The sequence below is a fragment of the Bubalus bubalis genome, chromosome 11 (assembly GCF_019923935.1).
Source record: "Bubalus bubalis isolate 160015118507 breed Murrah chromosome 11, NDDB_SH_1, whole genome shotgun sequence".
Lineage (NCBI taxonomy): Eukaryota > Metazoa > Chordata > Mammalia > Artiodactyla > Bovidae > Bubalus > Bubalus bubalis.
In genome coordinates, this window is record NC_059167.1 from 89,095 (window position 1) to 109,377 (window position 20,283).

Here is a 20,283-nt window from a genome sequence, read left to right on the forward strand (position 1 = left end):
CCTCACAGGCGAGGACTTGGGGGGCGGGGCGGGGCGGGGCGGGGCGGGAGGTGAGGCCACTGATTGGTCCCGGGTCCGAAGCCAAGCTCCATGATTGGTTGTCCGAGTAATGCCTCCGAAAAGCCTGAGGCACGACGGAGAAGGTTCTGGTCTCTACCAGCTGTGTGCAGCTGCTTGTGGAATTGTGAAGAGCTGTCTAAGCTTTCAGAGAAGGCAATGGCACCCAACTGCAGTACTCTTGCCTGGAAAATCCCATGGGCCGAGGAGCCTGGTGGGCTGCAGTCCATGGGGTCACTAAGAGTCGGACACGACTGAGTGACTTCACTTGCACTTTTCACTTTCATGCATTGGAGAAGGACATGGCAACCCACTCCAGTGTTCTTGCCTGGAGAATCCCAGGGACGGGGGAGCCTCGTGGGCTGCAGTCTATGGGGTCGCACAGAGTCGGACACGACTGAAGCGACTTAGCAGCAGCAGTCTAAGCTTTCCCTGACTCGGCAGAGGAGGAAGGTGTCCTGCTTGTGAGTTTTAAGCCCTAAGTATTAACAAAGGTTTTGTGCTGTGTCATTATTTTGAAACAAAACCCATTTTATCTCTTTTAAATAAATGTTTCAGTTGGAGTCTCTAAAAGAGAAGAATTCTTAAACAAAAATATCAGTATCACATTTTAAAAGGGACTTACCTGGTAGTCCAGTGTTTAGGATTCAAAAGCTGCCATTGCAAGACTAAAAAAAGTAAAAAACTAAAACCCAAAAACCTTTTTTAAAAAACCTAATATACTAATGTATCACCGGCGTTCAAGTTATGTTATTCTTTAGCGTTCCCCCACATCAGTTTTGATAAGCACATTGTTCCTGCATGGGGTCAATTTATTCTAAAATTTAAATATTGATATAAAGTTGAGCATTGCCTGCGAAATCCAATGAACAAAGAAGCCAGGCGGATTACAGTTCATAGGTTCACAGAGAGTCACACATGACTGAGTGACTGAGCATGCAATAAAAACTTCTATGATGTTTTGTAATGTCAGGCTCTGCAGCAGTGGTTCCATTTTCATTTGTGATACTAGTTACTTGTGCCTTCTTTTCATTTCTTAGTCTTACCAGAAGTTTGTAGTTCTTATTAGCCTTTTCAAAGAACAAACCTGTGACATTTTTGATACTTTTATATGTTTCATTTGTATATCATTAATTCCTGCCCTTACAATTTCCTTCTTACTTTTCTTGGCTTTACATTGCTATTCTTTTTCTAATTTCTTGAAAGAGATGACTTTTTTTCATACTTTGTTTTGCTAGTATGCATATATAAGATTATTGATTTCCTTTAAACAGTTTGCCAGTTTTTCAGATGTTATTTTTATTATCATTCAATTAAAAATATTTTCAGATTTTCAATAGGATTTTTTTGATCCATGGGTTATTTAAAATACTAAAAATTTCCAAGTTTATGTGACTGCTTAGTTATCTTGTTATTGATACCTAGTTTAAATGACTTAAGATCAAAGAATATAACTGGTGTGATTATAACCATTTTAAATTTCTTGAAACTTTCCTTCTGACTGAAATATATGTTCAGACTCCTGTGTGTATTTACAAAGAATGTCCTGCAGCTGTTGGATGTTCTCAGATGTTGGGTACAGTGTTCTATCTAACCTATGTTCATTGAGTCAAATTTGTTAATCATATTGTCTGATTCTTCTATCAATTACTGAGAGAGACATGTTAAAGTCTCCCGTTGTTTGCAGATTTATTAATATATTGTTAATTTTTGTTTTATATGTTGAAATTATGTTTTCAGGTACATGCACATGTATACTTATTACTTTCTAGCTGATTGACTAATTAAGCACTTAAACATAAAAGGCAAAACTTTATAATATGTAGAATAAAACACAGGAGACTATCTCTGACCTGTGAGAAGAAATTTTTAAAAATGAGACAAAAGTATTAAGCTGTCAGAGAAAGTATTTGCAGTGCAAACAACCAACAGGATTGGTATCCAGAACATGTAAGTAATCTTGTGAATCAATAAGAGACAATCTTATGCAAAAATTGGACAAACATTTGTATAGGCATTTCACAGAAGAGGAAACTTAAATGGATAATAAACTTTTCAAAAGATGCTCAACCATAGTGGTAATTAGGGAAATACAAGCTAAAACCATGAGATACCATTATGTATCCACCTTACATATGTACCCTCCTACTAATAAAAATGACAAGTGAAAGTGAAAGTTGCTCAGTCGTGTCCAACTCTTTGCGACCCAGAGTTCTCCAGGCCAGAATACTGGAGTGGGTAGCCTTTCCCTTTTCCAGGGGATCTTCCCAACCAAGTGATGGAACCCAGGTCTGCCACTTTACAGGCGGATTCTTTACCAGCTGAGCCACAAGGGAAGCCCTAGATTAATGGGGACTCCCACTGCTAGTGATGGTGTAAATTGGCACAATTTGACCAACTATTGAGCATTACTTACTGGAAGATCTGCATGCCCTATGTGCCACTGCTTATTAGGTATAAACCTAGACAAATTCTTGCTCCCATATACCGGTACACATATCCAATAATGTGTATGGCAGCATTGTTGCTAATAAGGATAGCAACAGAGATCATTTAAAAAATAAAACAACTAAAAACAACTACTTACTTATTAACAGTAGTTTGAATTATTTAAATTGTTTAATTTTCATACACTGGAATACAACAAAAGTTTGAATTTAAAAAAGCTAAGGAAGACATGGGGCATGATTCCATTTATTTAAAGTTCAAAGAACAGGCATAATGAAACTATACTTTCTAGGAATACATACATGGGAAAACTAAACATACATGTAAAATGGAAAAACTAAACAATACGTTTGTTGGAAAAATGTATTTATGAATTTTTTACAAATGAAAAAACAGACACAAAACATAGAATAGTGATTAACTCAGGGCTGGGAGAGATACACAGGGGCCCTCAAAAGTTTTCAATACTGTTGTATTTCCAAAGCTAGATAGTGAATTAATGAGTGGGATTTTTTGTATTATTCTCCAAACTGTACATTGTATTACATATACTCTTCAGAATGTATTTTACAAGGCATTTTCCTTTTGAGGTTCTCACCTCAGTGAATCCCAACACACTGACTGGAGACTCTGTATCCTCTACTTCATTTTTTGGTTATTATCGGCCTCATCTCCTGTGGCATGAGAGAAAACAGTATATAAGATAGCCCCAGTCATGCTTCTTAGTGAAAACTATTCTGAGTCTGGGCTTCCCAGGTGGCACTAGTGGTAAAACCCACCTGCCAATGCAGGAGACATAAGATACGCAGGTTTGATCCTTGGGTCAGGAAGATCCCCTGGAGGAGGAAATGACAACCACTCCAGTATTCTTGCCTGGGTAATCCCATGGACAGAGCATCCTGGCAGGTTTTAGTCCATGGGGTCACAAAAGAGTTGGGCACAACTGAAATGATTTAGCATGCATGCATTCAGAGTCTGTTTCTAACAGGGCAGTCCTATATTGGTGTTTTATAATTCATACTCCTTAAAAAAAATTCCTATTTTTAATTGTAATCTGAGTTCTCAGTAACTGGGTTCTTCAAATTATTCAATATAGAATAACCAATTATCTGGGGAAACTGTGGGAAATTTTCTGTCATCTCTGATAAGACAAATACCGGAAAGCTGAAGTAGCATATCTGAAAAAGTATTAAAGGTTGATTCCTATAGATAGTGGAAAATATGTATACACCTGTGGCCTGTTGTAATTCCCCTGGTGATCTGAATAAAACATTCACTATTTTCTTTCCCTTTTTAAAAAACACTTTATTGTGGTATAATATACTTCTTATAAAAATTCCCCATTATGTTTACAGTTCGCTTATTTATAGTATGGGCTTCCCTGATGGCTCAGCAGGTAAAGAATCTGCCTGCAGTATGGGAGATGCGGGTTTGCTCCCAGGGTCAGGAAGATTCCCTGGAGAAGGAAATGGCTACTCACTTCAATATTCTTGCCTGGAGAATTCAGAGGAGCCCAGCGGACTACAGTCCATGGGGTTGTAAAGAGTCAGACATGACTGAGCAACTAACACTATTTATAGTATATTTGTGTGGCTATGCAACCATTACCACAAAACATTGATTTTTAAGAAATACATTTTCCAAGTCTAGATTAGAATTTGCATTCATTCCTACTTATCTTTCATTTTGTCCAACTTAATCACATCTTTTCCTTTAAATTTTCTCCTCCTCTACTGGTGAATATTGACCTCCCCTTTCTCTGAACTCTGTAGCACTTGTCTGTCCCAAAGGACAGACTTTACATGTCAATTATCTAAAACTTTGCCTGTATATGACTTAATTAGACCCTCATCTTTCCCCCAAATTCTTTGTCATATTACTTGAGGGTTTTTTTTAACCATAGTGCCTAAAATCCCACCATTAGAAATATTTACTTATTTATATGGACTGTATATTAGCTAGTAAGTAGTATTGTGTTGATGTTAAGTTTTCTGAATTTGATAATTTAGTACTGTGATTATGTAAGAGAATATCTTGGTTCTTAGAAGATACTTGCTGATGTATTTAGGAATAAGAATCCTAATGCCTGCAAGTTCTTCTAAAGTAGTTCAGCAAAAATTACATTAGTTATAATTATAGACACACACAAAATCATATGGGGGTGGATGTCAGGAAGAGAGACTAAGAAAATATGGCAAAATGTTAATGATTGGTAATGTAGGTGGAGAGTATATGGGAGTTTATCATACAAGTATGTAATTTTTCTCTATGTTTAAAGTTGTGTTTTTTTTTAAGATTTAAAAAAGAGAGAAATCATGTTCCTTTAGTTCAGTGGTTCTCTGCCCTGGACACATTAGTAAGCTTTTAGAAACTACACATGCCTGGGCCCCAACTGCTAGAGATTCTTATTTAATTGGTCTTAAATGGGGTCCAGGTACCTGAATTTCTTTTAAGTCCTCCTAGGTGAACCTTTTTTTTTTTTTCTTTTTATACTTTTATATCCTTCAAAACATCTAGCAAGGTTCCAGGTACAGAATAGGTCTTTATTACATTCTGGTTTAAATGAATTCATTTTTAAAAAAAAAAAAAACATTTCTTAAATGTAGCCATAACATGTCATGGCTGTTTGCCCAAATCAGCAGTTACAAATGTATGTCTATTGTGTATTCCAGCACTACATAAATATTACCTGTAGTGTAGGTATCCTTCCACTATGACAGATAGGATAGGGGGCTTTTACCTTGCCAAAAGAGTTGTGCTGATTGTAATTTGAGAGGGCCATGCTGCAGATCCTAAGCACTGCTTCCTTGCCCTCCATCCCTCCCAAAAAAACTGTCAGATATAGAGAATGAAGCCCAGTTAGATGGGAGTTCTGTGGAAAGGAGACAGGGATGGTTCCTCAAGGGTACTGCTGAGGTTAGTAATGCTTAGAAAGAAGCAACAAGCGAGAGAATGAATATATTGGGGAGTACAAGATGAAATACACTGCTGTTTAAATTATAGGCAGGAATGTTTGCAAGGACAAAGTCAAAAGTAAATGGATATACTTAAATATATTTGAATACAGAAAAACAAATGCTCCACAGATAGGTAAAGCAAGAAAAAGAGACTGAGAAAGAGTCAGAGATTAGCTGGACTAAAAAAGTATCTTGAGAGAATTCAAGACCAGATTATAAACTAGCCCAGTCCATCTTATTTTTTAAATCTCAGGAGCAGTTTTCTTTTAATTAACAGGTTCCAGGAAATAAATGTTTTGTAAAATTTACATAAGAGCATAATTAAATAGGAAGAAGAGTGCACATCTAAAAATAATCTGTTAAGAGTCATTGTGTTGGAGAATAAGGACTGCATGATAGAATTTCTGATCATGTTTGAAAAGGGTTCCTGAACATCACAAACTCCAGTTGCATTTTGCTCTGGTAAAAAAGGATGGATGAGCATGCTCATGAAAGTGGCTCCTATGTCATAGTAGACCCCAGAGAATTAGAATAACATCTCAAAAAGCTCCAGTGAAATCCATTTAGAATACTGAGAATGGAATTCAATTTGTGAATCCTCTTTTCATTTTCCAGAGTTCCCCATACATTGGGAAGAGAAACCAGTGAGACTGGTAAACTGTTTCAGTACCTCTTTAATAACTCTCTGAATTTACACAATAGTATGACAGATTACTGTGGATGTAAGATATGCAATGGTTCTTTATTCTCTCCGCCATCATTAAGGCAAGGGCAGAAGTAGGGGTAAAGTTTCTCCATGAACATGCTGCTGAAGGTGTAAATGTGGGTCATAGTTTTAGCATTGTAGAAGGACACTTGTCCGCCCTCGTAATCTAGATATATGCCCACCTTGTTGAGGTTGCTAGTCAGTTTCAGACTGCAAGAAGGAAAATCCAGAGCCTTTAGATCGGTTTGGTTCCTTAGTCTTAAAAGCCAGAATCCTTGCTCGGGAGTTAGAGGACAGCTGCCCTTCCGAAGGATGGATTCTCTGACAACTCCAACTGTCCATTTTGTCTTCTTTGCTACTTCCACTTCCCAGTACCACTTTCCAGATGTGAAGCCTTTTGAGCCCAGCACAGCCACACTTGAGTCAAACCTCTCTGGATCATCAGGCATCAGCTGCTTAATGTCACCATGCCACACACTGGTTCGGTTTTTGGAGAGCACTAGATTTGGGTGAGCAGTTTTAGGGTCCAGAGTTAATGGAGATAGACCTAGTAAGAAAATAAGAGAAAGCAGGGCATCGGGGAAAAGGGATGAATGCAAGTTCCCATAGACAGTATTTATGTGCTTTATCTCCCCATGCCATATATGCTTAGATGGGCAGGTAATAACTTATATACTCTATATATATATATTGTTTTGATATCCATGTGGCTACATTCTAGACATTTTTTATATTTGTGGTAAAAAATCAGACTTTACTCTGAAGCAATTTATACTCTAATAAGAAATGCTGAAAGGATAAAGATTTAGTAAGTGTGCCCAAAAAAAGATCTCTAAGGCAATAAGTATTTTAGTTTGATGTAACATGTATGAGGTGTTTGGGTAAACAATGGCAAAAACAGAATGGGTTAAAAAACAGTAGCTTGCATAGAGAAGATAAGGGCTTGCCTGTTAGGAGCAGATGAGACTGAACTAACTGATACAGAATTTAGAGGACAGTGGTGGTAAGTTTGCATTTGGTTTAATAGACACTGGAACTTTTGAGGTCTGGAATGGTTAATGCCACTGATGATCCAACTGTGACTCACAAACTATATAATTGCTAGTCTGGGACAGGATGGTAGAGAAATTAAGAGTGAGCTCTTAGAAACTGTCATAGAAATCAGAGTAATTTTATCTCAATCAATTTAGTTAAAAAACTGGGCTTGCACTTTGTAATTTTTTTAACTCCATTTTTTCAAATAACATTTATATTCTACAAACATCAGTTTTTAAAACTGGTCCTTCATCACAGGTAATTTGACAAGTGGTTTAGACAGATCAATGGACAGCAGTATAAAAAAGGAATTTCTAAATGAAGAGAGGTTGGAAGCATATTAGCAAGAAGGTGACACAAATTCTAAATGTGAGATAATTGAGCCTTGGCACAAAATTTGATAAAGGAAACACAAAAACTATTCAAATCATGGACAAAGATACAAATATGCATTTGTATTTGTAACACATTTATTGTTAGTGGATTTATTTATCCTCAGAAGCAAGAACAATCCAGCCTATCTCTCTCTTCTCAGAAAAGCTTGAGTCTTTTCCATCATCCCAGAGACTTTTTCTTTCTAACAAAGAGAGTTTGAAGAATCCTGAAGATTTTCCATGTAGGCCAAATCTTCTCACTCTCACAGATAGATCCTCATTCATGTAGGGTTGTTATTTTTTAGGATGTGAGGACTGTAATTTCTTTGAAGGTATCATAAAGAATTCCTGCTAACCTTTTTAGAACCCCCATCTGCTCTCATCACCAAGCCTCTGACATCTCCAGCTAGTTCAGCCTGCCCTCGCTTTGAGGATTCCTAGGAGTCAGCTTTGCATCCCAGCTTTTATTCTTATGCCATAGTCAGTCCAACAGTAAGTTCTGTCAGCTCCACCTTCAGAATATATTCTGAGCCTACTCAGAATGTATAGACATAACTTCCACAAATACCAGTGTCTTGAAACTACTGCAGTAGCTTTTTAATTGCTCTGTTTCCACTCTTGCCTGTCTGCAGCCTATTCTGCCAAGAAGAAGAATGAGATCATCTAGTTCTCCTACTCAAAATACTCTTATGCTTCCTGTCATCCAAGGTAAAATCCAGAGTACTTACTGAAGAGACAAGGCCTGCATGATTTACCCACTTCTCTGACCTCATCTCCAACCGCTTACCACCTCCCTCCCCCCATTCAGTTTGGTCCAACCACCCTCGCCTTTTGGCTATTCTTTGAACATACTAAGTTCATTCCTACTACAGGGACTTTACACTTTCTATTTCTGTCCCTGGACACTATTTCCCCACATTGTTTACTCCTTAACATCATTCAGACCTTTATTCGTGCAAGTGCAATAGAATGTTATTGATAGAATCTAGCTAGGTATAGAAGTATTTACTGTAAAATTCTTTAAACTTTTCAGTATGTTTAGAAATGTCTACAATTAAACACAGGGAGACCCTGCTCAAAGAGATTTTCTCTGGGCATTCTATCTAAAGTAGCATGTTCATCCATCTCTCATGGTTTATACTCTTATCCTGCTTTCTTTTCTCTCATAAATAATTATTTGTTGAATATATCATGCTTTGTTTTCTTCACAGTAGTTATCAGTATGTGAAATTACTTGATTGTCTCTTCCACTAGAGTGTAATCTCTGGAAAGGCAGGGACTTTGTTTTGTTTCCTCATCTATCTTCAAAATTTGAAACTGTTCCTAGGTATTCAAGTAACTATTTGTTAAACAATTAAATGAACTGCAATTAGAGTTCCATATGAATCTTTGACACCAACTAATTTCACCACGCCTTGTATTCCTGTTATCCTTTGCATACATACCCAGATTGTAGATATCTCTAATGATTTAATGTCTACTGTACTTTTATCCTCATTATTCTGTTCTTTACTTCCTCTGCCTTCACCCATCCTCCATCTGTTCCCACCCAACCATTTCCACTCTGCCCTTTGGATCTACCTTCCCATTTAACTCTCATACATCTTCAGTTTATAGAATTCCCTTATCACCTCCTTAATTTAACATAATCCAGACTGATTCTTCCAAAAAAAGAGAAGCTAACTGAATAACAACTTCCAGAAGTTCAAGACACTGTTCATTTTCTAAATTCAGATGCTGGAGATCAGGTAGCCACCACAACCACTTCCAGACCTGTGCTCTATTCCTCAATCTCATGTTAAAAAATCATTCTTCATTTGAGGCTCCTGTCATTCCTTTTCACATTTCCCTCTCTCTCTATTTAATGCTATCATCTACAAACTTTTCCTGGTTATACCCCCTGCATTTTAGGTTGGCCTTACTTTCCTACATCAAATCTAGCCCATCATTTCAAGGGATTTTACTGTCTTTTGGATATAGCTGCCCTTCTCTTCTTGTATGTGTTTGACTTTACTGCTAATGACTTTTGACTCCTTTACATTTAAGGTGCCCATATCAATGACTATATTCTGGAACTTGTAGTCATCAGGAACTGTTCATTCTCTAAAATCTTCAATTCAGGTATGCCATACTCTTTTATTTTTTGAGCTTTCTCACTCCCATCTCTTCCTACAACCATTACTTGACTTCATTAACATCTCTAGTCTCCTATTTCTCTTCATTATCCTAATCTCTTTGCTTCCTGGCTTAAAATTCTTCTCTAAACAGTTTAGCATTTATAGCTTCATTGCCAATAACCTCAACACTTTTGTCCTCTTATGTTTCTGTTTCTGCAGCATCTGCCATGCAACTCTCCAACCTTGGATCTATTCAGCTATTCAAATTCACATCCTAATTCCTCACCATTGCAGGATGAAAATCACAAAGTCATGCATACAGATACTGCTACAAATTCATTATTTCTACTCTATGCTTGGCCATCAGCACTGCCCCAAACTCTTACATTTCCCAAATCAAAGCCTCTCCACTTCCTCACAACAGCAATGTCAAACCTTCAACTCCTCCTCAAATCCCTGTTCCACCACTTCGCTCCTCACTTCCAGGCAGAAGGCTTCAATCTCCTCTTTCACAGAGAAACTACAGTACATTTTATAAATGAATAGATGAATGAGGAGATGAATCTCTCAATTCTTCCTACTCATACTGCAAACCCTGTCTTACAAAATTATTTGCTTCTACCGTCTTTATCTCCTCTCCAGTTTTGGAGAAAGCTAAGTAAAGTCAGTACCTCTCTTTTCTGTAGCTCTCACTCTTCCCAACATTCACCAATTATTCCCTTTCTTATACTATTGATTTCTGCCCTTCTACAGGCTGCTTCCCTTCAGTATGTTTTTAGAAGTCTTCTTTTGTCTTTGCTTCCACATATACATCTTCCCTTCTTATTGAAACTTCTCAAATGAGTGATCTATTCACTTCATTACTGCCTCATTCCAAATTGTTCCTGAACCGTATACAATATATAATAATTTATACTCATTCCACTCTTTTGAAATAACCCCTATCAAAGCCACCAATTGTTAAAAGCATCTCTCTTCCAGTTATTTTCTAAATTTATCTTTGCATTTGGTATGAGTGACCATTCCCTTCTCCTTGACACTCTCTTTGCTTTAGATTCCATGGGGACTTCATTTCCTGTTTTTTCTCTTATTTCTCTGGCCAGATAATTCCTCAGTCCCTTCTGAGGCTTAATTGACCTTCATCTGTTGTTATTCTCTATAACACGCTCTCTCCTTGACTGTATGTTCTCATTCTCCTTAGGCAATCTCATTTATATCAATAGCTCAGCTACCCCCGCTTGATATTATTTGTTCCAGCTCTGGCCTCTTTCCTAAGCTCCAGTTAGAATAATTATCCATTTGAATATATACATTTAATTGTTCTGTAGGTCAACACAACATGGCCAAAATTGAACTCATCAGCCCCCTCCAAAATCTGCATCCCCTGTATTTCCATCCTTGACATCACCTTTCTCTATGCCTTACCGCTAATTACTGTCCTGTATATTTCAGCTCTCAGAATTCTGTCTCTGGAATCTATTCTTTATGTTCCATTACCATGCCTCTGGCTTACATCTTAATAATTTTTCACCTAGAAGGTTGCGGCAGACTCTAACTTGGTCTTCGAGACTCTCCTGGGGAGCGGAAACTATGTCTTTTATTTCTGTATCCTTGGAGCCCAACTTAATGCTCGGCATGTAGTATGCCCTCTCTGAGTATGTCAAATGAAGGAGTGAATTTTGGTGATATTTTATTGATACACACAAAACTAAAGAAAATATATTAAAATATTTTAAGATAAAAACAATTCCCTGCACTGAAATACATGAATGGCCATATTGTCCATGGTTGCTTTTTCACTACAGTGGCATAGTTAAGTAGTTTTGACAAGACCAAACAACCCCCAAAACCTAAAATATTTACTGTCTGACTCTTTACAGAAAAAGTATGAGCCCCTGTCTTAAAGCAACAGCCTCATTTATAAGGCAGGAAAGAAGAAAATACGAATCTGCAGAATAAGAATAAGCAAAGGCCTAGAAATAAGAAGTATAAAGTATATTTTACCAAGGTTTGACCATAGTTACATTATTATTAAAATAGCCATATATTAAATAAATCCCATTTGATTTTCTTAAGTGTAAAATTATACCAAAAGTAAGGAAAAAGTCCGTTTGTGCTTTAAATGATGCTAGAAGTAAAGTTTGGGGGCAAAGAGTACAAGAAGAAAAACACTGTGATCCTGAGAGAGCTAAAATTTTCAGGGTGGAGTAACAGAGGAGGAAGCTGCACAGAGACATCAAAACATCTACAAAGGGATTCCCTCAAGGATGTGACTGAGTATTGCCGCATGACTACAGTGAAATTCATTAAATCCAGAGAGTGAATCCCCAGAAAGCAGAGCTCACACAAGACTGGGAATAGTTTTCAATCCTGCCAGTCAGAATGGAAAAATGTTATAATATGTGGAACATCAGACAGAGTACTCAGAAGGGTAATATCTTAGAAAATTGGCAGAGTTAGCCCAAGATTAAAGGCTTCTATTCAAACACACTAACGAAGCTTAAAGGCTCAACAAAGCTTAAAGTGTCAAAAGGAGCAAAGTTATTTCAAATAACTTCACTAAATGCCAAAGTTAAATCAATAGAGCTTAAAGGATTACAACAAAGTTAGCAAATAGCAATGTAAAACTGATCGTGTTTGACAGCCAGAAGAGACAAATTACATAACTATCCATTCCTTAAGTGTGAGCTGCACAAAATAAATTGCTTTCCAAAGTATGGAAAAGAGAAGGGAAATAACTTACACTACCTCAGCCAGGTGATTAAAGCCAACATCAACAGTCATAGACTATGCTGACAGAATGTATGCTTGATATGATGAAAATGACACTTTACCTCCATGGTGTCCCTCGCAGTAACTCACAACCCTAGCATTATTGTGAGAAAAACATCAGACAAATTGCACTAACGTGGCATCCTACAACATACAGAACCAGCAGTCCTCAAAACTGTCAAAATCATCAAAAAACAAGGAAAGCCTGAGAAATTGTCACAGCCAAGAAGAGCTTAAAGAAACATGACAACTCAATGTAATGTTGCACCTTCGATGGGATCATGGAATGGGAAAATGACATTAAGTAAAAACTAAGGAAATTCACTCCGGGAGTTGGTGATGGATGGGGGGCCTGGCGTGCTGCAATTCATGGGGTCACAAAGAGTCGGACACAACTGAGCGACTGAACTGAACTGAAGGAAATTCAAATGAACTATTGATTTTAGCTACTAGTAATGTATTTGTAATGGTTCATTAATTGTAAATAATGTATCACACTAAATATAATATAAACTAGGGATGAGGTATATGAAAACTCTCTACTATATTTTCAATTCTTCTATAAATCTAAAAGTATTCTAAAAAATAAAGTTTATTAAGGAGAAAAAAATACATCAGCCGTGCAAAGCAGCAGGAAAACATAACCCACAGTCAGGAGAAAACACACACAATAAAAACATGTTAGAAATTACACCAGTGGTGGTATTAGCAGACAAAGACATTAAAACAGAAATTATGGATTCTCTCACTAGCCTGAGAATGTAGATGAACAATAAACATGGTAAAGAGAGAAACTGATGATATAAAAAGATGCAACTTTTTGAAGAAATGTAACTGAAATGAAAAACATTCTAAACAGGATTAACAGAAGATTAGACAGTGCAGATGAAAAGATGAGAGAACTTGAATAGCAATAGCAACTATTCAAAATGAAACACAGAAAAAAGGCTTAAAAAATGCTGAGCATCAATGAGAAGTGAGACAATTTTAGGTGGTCTAATGTGATTGAAGGCAGAAGAAGAGGGTGACAGAAGATGAGATGGTTGGATGGCATCACCGAGGCAGTGGACTTGGGCAAACTCCAGGAGATAAGCGAGGGGCAGGGAAGCCTGGTGTGCTGCAGCCCATGGGGTTGCGAAGAGTCGGACACAACTTGGTGACTGAACAACAACAACATGTGTAAAATTAGAGTTCCATAAGAGTTAGAGAAGAAAAGATGGAGAGGTACAAAACTGCTAAAAAAAAATAATAGCCAACATTTTTCCAAGCTTGATGAAAATTATAAACCCATGGATCCAAGAAAACACACCAAGACCCAGCATAGTCAACTTGGTGGGGAAAAAGTGACAAAAAACTAAATCTTAAAAGTAACCCATGAGGAAAAAAAGATAGTACATACAGAGAAATGATATAAAAATGATAATAGACATCTCATCAGAAACTATACAGGTGAGAAAACAATGGAGTGGCTTTTCTAAAGTAGTAGAGTCTATCAACCCACAATTCTATATGAGGAAAAGTTTTTTTTTAATAAGGTAAAATAAAACTGTGGTGGTATCCAAACATTGTCATGGTAAAACTCAACATGTAGTAAAAGATTTAAAAGATGACATAAAAATGGAGACTGATATTAAGAGAAACAAAAGGAGTCTTCTAGACCAGCATGGATATTACTCCATGCTGGATGAACCAGAGGCAGAAAAAAAAAAAAAAAGCTGAAGGCAAAGTGCAAGAAAGGAAAGTGGGAAAGCAAAGCAAAAGCGGTAAAGGCAACGAAGGGTTTAGCCTGGTAGACCCTTAAAAAAACTCAAAAAATACCACATGGGATAGATCCAGCGTATCCATTGGTTTCAGCGTCCATCAAATGAAAACTTTATTTCCATGTTTTAACTTGGCTTTTTTTCAATTTAAATCCAGCATAACTTCTCAAATTTGTTTTGGGAGCTTGAACAAAATATTTTCTTTGATGGATTTAAAACAATCGGAAAGATAGACATTATCAAACTTTGGCAAGGATTTGGAGAAACTGGGAATCTCATCCATTGGAGGTGGGAATTAAAATGAATCCACCATTTAAGGGGAAAAAATGTGATAGTTTCTTATAGTTAAGCATATACTTAACACACAACCCAGCAATCCCATCATTAGATATTTACCCTGAAGAAATTAAAGCGTGGACTTCCCTGGTGGTCCAGTGGTTACGAATCCACCTGCCAATTCAGGGGACACGGGTTCAATCCCTGGTCCAGGAAGATTCCACATGCTGTGGAACAACTAAGCCCGTGCACTGCAACTACTGAGCCCAGGTGCTGCAACTGCTGAAGCCCATGTGCCCTAGAGCCCATGCTCTGCAACAAGAGAAGCCCAAGCTCTGCAACGAAGAGTAGCCCCTGCTCACCAAAGCTAGAGGAAGCCCAAGTGCAGCAACGAAGACCCAGCACAGCCAATAAATCAGTTAAATAAAAATAAAATTTTAAAAAAGAAAGCAAAAAGATTTATAAAGAAATATTCAGTCAGGTTTCTTCATACTAGCCATAAACTAGAAACTATCCAAATGTCCATCAATTGGTGAATGAATATACAAATTGTGATGTATCCATAAAATACAGTGATTGATACATGCAACAACATAGGTGAATCTCAAAAAGCATTTTGCTAAATGAAAAAAGCCAAACAGAAAAAAAAACTACGTAATATATGTATGAGATTTTAGAAAAGACAAAGTGAAATAAAGTAGATCAGTGATTATGCACAACTGAGGATAGAAGAAAAAGATTGACCACAAAGGGTTATGCAGGAACTTTTGGGGATGACAGAAATTTTCTATATCTTGATTTTGGAGATGTTTACATAAGTGTGTACATTTGTCAGACTCATCAAATTGTACATTAAAATTAGCAAATTTTCTTCTATTGTCAGCTACCTGGAAAAATTAGCAGGGGTAGATGTGTGATTTTCATTAAATCAGTAATTACAAACAATAATGAGTCTATAAAAAACTTTATTTAGAGCTCTATTTCTGTAACTTTTTATTTGGAACTTTATTTTATGTTCTTGAAATGTTGTTTGTGTTCTTTTGTCCTGTCCTGTCCCGTTTTTTTGTGGGGTTTTTTTTTTTTTAGTATCTGCAGGATGACAAAAACTTAGTCACAGCTATTGAAACAATTGGTTTTCTTTTGAAGCACTTAAGATCTGTAAACAATCTCCTAAGATGATATACTCTATGTTATGAACATTAACCACAAGAGGAACTGTACTCATACATATGATGAATATGTATAGTAACTTCCACCTTCAGGGCAGAGATGTCTCAGAGACTTATGTAACTGTTTTAGAAAAATATTAAAATATTGGTTGTTACATTTGATAGAACAGTCAAGCAAAATCATAGGCTGAGAAGTTAGTTCTGACACCAGACTCTATTCACAAGTATAAGATCCTGCATTCTTAGATAACAGTAAGAGAAGAAATTCAGTCATACCAACTAGCCTTTTGGCTAAACTTCACCCCTCCCTCCTTCTAGACTCAAACGCACTGTTAGGGCCACAGAAGAGGTCCTGAGAATGAAACATTAAATTGGGAGCCCCAGGAACCAATGGCTCCTACCCACTGTTACCTGGAGAGAGGGTGGACTGCATGTCTCTCCACATCGTGTACTGGATGGGCCCTTTGAACACGCCTGGGCTCAGCTTTCTGGAGACAAGCTCCTTGGGCGTCAGCATTCTCATTCCTTGCTCCAAGCTGCAGGGGACGTAAATTGTTTATTCTTAGACATCCTCCAGGGACTGAAGGCAGGCTATTAATACCACAAGGAAACATTTACCTGTCCAAGAGAGGTGTGATGTCCTAGAAGAGGAAAGGAGAAATGGAAAGGTTAGATGCATGTTCATCAGCTCCAGAAATTTGTTTGGTGTTACTGGCCACCACCAGAATTTGATGGTCAAAACTGCAGTCCTGTGCAGATGGCCCCCATCCCATTGCCACCAACTCCTCTCATCCTCCAAATGCCTTTTTTCTGATCTTCATCCTTCATCTATCCCAGGATAAACTGGCTTACTTTCCTCTGATTTTCTAGAGTTTCTTTTTACAGGAAACAAGAAAAAAAATTAAGGTTAAGCTGTTTTTACCTGTACTGCCACGTAGTCTCAGGAGAACAACACAATAGATATTCCCACCCCAAGGCCACTTTCTTTACTATGGCTAAATTAAGCTTCTGAGTCCTAAGGTAGTAACCAATGCCACTTTAGAGGTGAAGCGTCAGGTAGCAAAGATTGGCAAACAGCTTTTCAAACAGGTCAATTTATGATTACTGAGAGCCAGTAAAAGATACAGTTTAGGTGGCAACATTCTTATTTTTGAGAAATAAAGCTTCAGAGTTCTTTATGGGGAAATATTAAAACACATTTCTTTTAATAGCATCTTACTATCTTCTTTACTAGGCGTGTGAAAACTTTGAATTGAGTATAAGGCAAAAGGAACCTTCTGCTTTTCTCCCAGGGAATCTTAAAATCACTACAGCAGATTTTTTTTCCCCTCCTGGAAGGGAAAATCTGCTTGTACATTCTTTCCAACCCTCTCTTCCCCTCTCTGTTGTACCCATAGTCATGTTGGTATGGAGTCTCACTTTGAGAAAGTCGAAGGGGTTCTGCTGCTCCATCCGTGCCTGGATGCTCACCAACATCTCCTTGGCTAGGAGACACTGTTCCTGAATGTGGCTCAGATTCAGCTCCATCTCCTCATTCAAGGCTTTCCCCTCTTCTCGGAGCTCACTTAAAAGGTCCTTTTCTTTGCTGTGCAGGAACTGATGCAGCTTTAGAAACTCCAGGGAGATGTGCTGCTGCAGATGTAGCTTGTTTTCCTGGAAACCTCCATGATCATCACCATGGTAATTACTGAGACTAGCATTTAGGGATGGGGGCCCACACCACCAGCACTCACACAACTTGGGAAATACCATAACAGGAAAATGCATACAAATACTGCATATCAACATTCAACTGTACTAAAAGGAGGCTTTTGGAAAACTTATTCTGTCTTTCCCAGCTAGTTTAATAGTCAGGGTTGAAATAGTCAAAAGTCATCTCTAGGTTGCTGTTGAAAAACTGAGGTGGTAACCAATGCCATCTTAAATAAGACTGTGGGGTTAATCAAACATTGTAAAATGAACAATAATACCCTTTTATCCAGAAGTACAAACCAGTATCTACCAAGTGATGCTGTTAGACTGGGTCCATAGCAGGCTGGAAGAACTGCCCTTTTTTAAGAAATCAGAACTGGAGGAGGCACCCCAGTACAAAAAGAGCCAGAGATGGGCAATGTCTGAAGCACTTGAAATTGGTAACTGTTACACTCGCAGCTCTCTTCCTCGCGGGTTAGCCATCTGACACGCTGGCCTCTCAGTTCCGCATCATCATTTCTAGTGGTTTTTACTTACAGCTACTCATTCTTTTAGTCACACTGAGGGTTTTATCTTCCCCAGCAATTGTACCATCCCCAGAATTACTTTTTATGTTCACTTACCCAGGTTCCACTGTTGAAACTGTTATTGGATTTCATAGAATCCTCCTATTCATTGACCCCTCCATTTCTGTTCATCCACTTTTCTGTCTTCATGTCCCCTCTTATCCAGCTTATAGTCTATGGTCAATCACTGTAATTGTACTCTTTAAAATAGTCTTAACTCTCACTATCCTCTAGGTCAGACGTTTGCATTTTTCCTTTTACCTATTTCACCACTATTTCTCAGTCTCATTTGTTAGTTGTGTCTCTAACCAAGCTTTGAATATTAAATTACTTGATATTCTGTCCTGGGCTCTTTCCCTTTCTCATTCTACACTCTCGTTCTCGGTAAAAGCCTCTGCTCTCACAACTTTGAAGTGTAGTCTATACACTGACTTCTTATTTTAAGCCTAGACCAACTTCTCAACTCCAGATTCATATATCCAACTGTCTATTTGATATCACCACTCGCCTCTCACATCTAATCAGTCACCACATGCAGGTAGTTTTTATTTACAAAGCATATGCTAAAGCTAGTTATTTCTTTCAGTCTCTACTGCCATTTTAGTCCAAGCCATCATCGTTCTCTGGGATCACCGCAGTAGTCTTCTTCTAACCATTATCCTTGCCATTGCCTTTCTCCAGTCCACACTCCACACAGCCACCAGACTGATGCTTTCAAAATGAGATGAGACCATGTCCTGTTTAAACCCTTTAATGACTTCTCAATTATGCACAGAATAAAATTCAAAATTCATAACATTATCTACAAGGGCCTACATGATTGGGCCTTATCTGCCTTTTCGGTCTCATCTTGCCTACCAAGATCCATCTTAATTGGCCTTCTTTCTGTTTAACGTAGTAACTAGCTTCCTGTCTCAAGAACTTTTCTATAATGCTCTTTCCTCTTCATAGAACATTCTCCAGGACATTTCCTTCATATTCCCCTCACCCAGTTCACTTGGCTAAAGGTAACACTTATCCTTTCAATTCTCAATTTTTAATAAGAAATTTTTAATTTCAATTTTTAGTAAGTGACTTCTTCCATCTAGATTAGGTTCTCCATTTATATACTCTAATATACTGTATATTTATAATCATTTATAGTAATTATCACAGTGATGTTTTATTATTGGTGGGATTATTTAATTAACATCTGTCTCCCACCATAGTTGGAATACAATATCTAGCATAATGCTGCACCACTCAAATATTTGTTGAATGAATGAGTGTTGACAGTAATAGCCGAACTAAGAACTCTTACAACAGGAACACGATTCTCTTAAGACATCTTTATTTCCATCTATCCTTCTTCTTTCCCTCATTATATTTATTTCTTGTTCCAGATGTCAAATGCCAGAGAAGACTCTCCTCTATAGGGTAATTAATGAAGAAACAGAACTCCCAAATTATTCCCCCAGCCTAGGAACTGATTTGCCAAGTCCCTAACCATTAATGTTGTCCTAGAGGTCCTGTGAAGTTGAAAGTATAAGCAGTAGTTTTATTTAGTTTGGGAAAAGCTAAGAAGGATTAGATCAGAGAGAAAAGCCAGCAATCTAAGAGACCTTGGTTCAGAGAGGCCTGGTTTTAAGCCCAAAGGAAAGAAAGGTATTTCTTTGAACATAGCAATCTTTAGTGGATTTTTTAAAAATAAATTTCTTATTTTGCCATAGATAATAGGAAAGATCAGACAGATCACAGCCCCATAGCAATCACCTAGTGACTGCACCATGAAAAGGATCAGCTTATCTAGGGGAAAGGTCAGTCTGCTCTCTCTGTTGATCAGCTATTGGGAACCTACTCCACTGCCATATTTCTTTCCACTCTACAGTGTCTGTTTTCTACTTCTATAGCCTGGTGCCATTTGGCATTTTGTTGTATATGTAAAGGTACCTTTCCACCCACATAGCTGAAGTTACAAAGAGGGTACAATTCCAGTTCTGTCTCATGATCCCTCTACACTGCTCCTCACCTTGTGAGCAGCAATAGCATCTTTCTGCATATTCTTCAGGGACTGAAGCTCCTTCAGGGTTGCCTCCAGTTGACCCTGATGAATGGTAAGCTCCTCCTGGGGAAACCATAAAGAATTAACCCATGCTAATTGGGAGATAAAGGGCCATGAAGAACATCTACCCCAAAGCCCCAGGGTGTCAGAGGGAAAGAAAGCAAGCTCCTGCTACAAAAGTCTCCTTTTCCCTTGTATCATAATTCCTGTCTCTTCCAAAAATTGTGAAGAAAATTACAAACTGCAAAGAAACTAAGTTTTATCTTCTTATTAGCTAGCTACAAGGCTTTGAGGAAGATAACAGAACTCTGTA

General features: G+C 37.7%; 1 protein-coding gene across 4 annotated transcripts in view; it reads right to left on the reverse strand.

Moving 5' to 3' along the window:
* Positions 1–6,118: 6,118 nt before the first annotated feature.
* The window catches only part of TRIM69 (tripartite motif containing 69), a 35,806-nt gene continuing 21,641 nt past the window's right edge, over positions 6,119–20,283 (reverse strand). For 3 of the 4 annotated variants that reach the window (XM_025295064.3, XM_025295061.3, XM_044924599.2), the window contains 5 exons: positions 19,938–20,033; positions 17,091–17,324; positions 16,290–16,312; positions 16,083–16,207; positions 6,119–6,715 (listed from right to left, as the gene is read on the reverse strand). In XM_025295064.3, coding sequence (XP_025150849.3) covers positions 6,174–6,715; positions 16,083–16,207; positions 16,290–16,312; positions 17,091–17,324; positions 19,938–20,033 — 1,020 coding nt within the window. In that variant the 3' untranslated portion in view covers positions 6,119–6,173. The remainder of the gene's footprint in view (positions 6,716–16,082; positions 16,208–16,289; positions 16,313–17,090; positions 17,325–19,937; positions 20,034–20,283) is intronic. The other variant, XM_044924600.2, reaches the window with a different exon arrangement.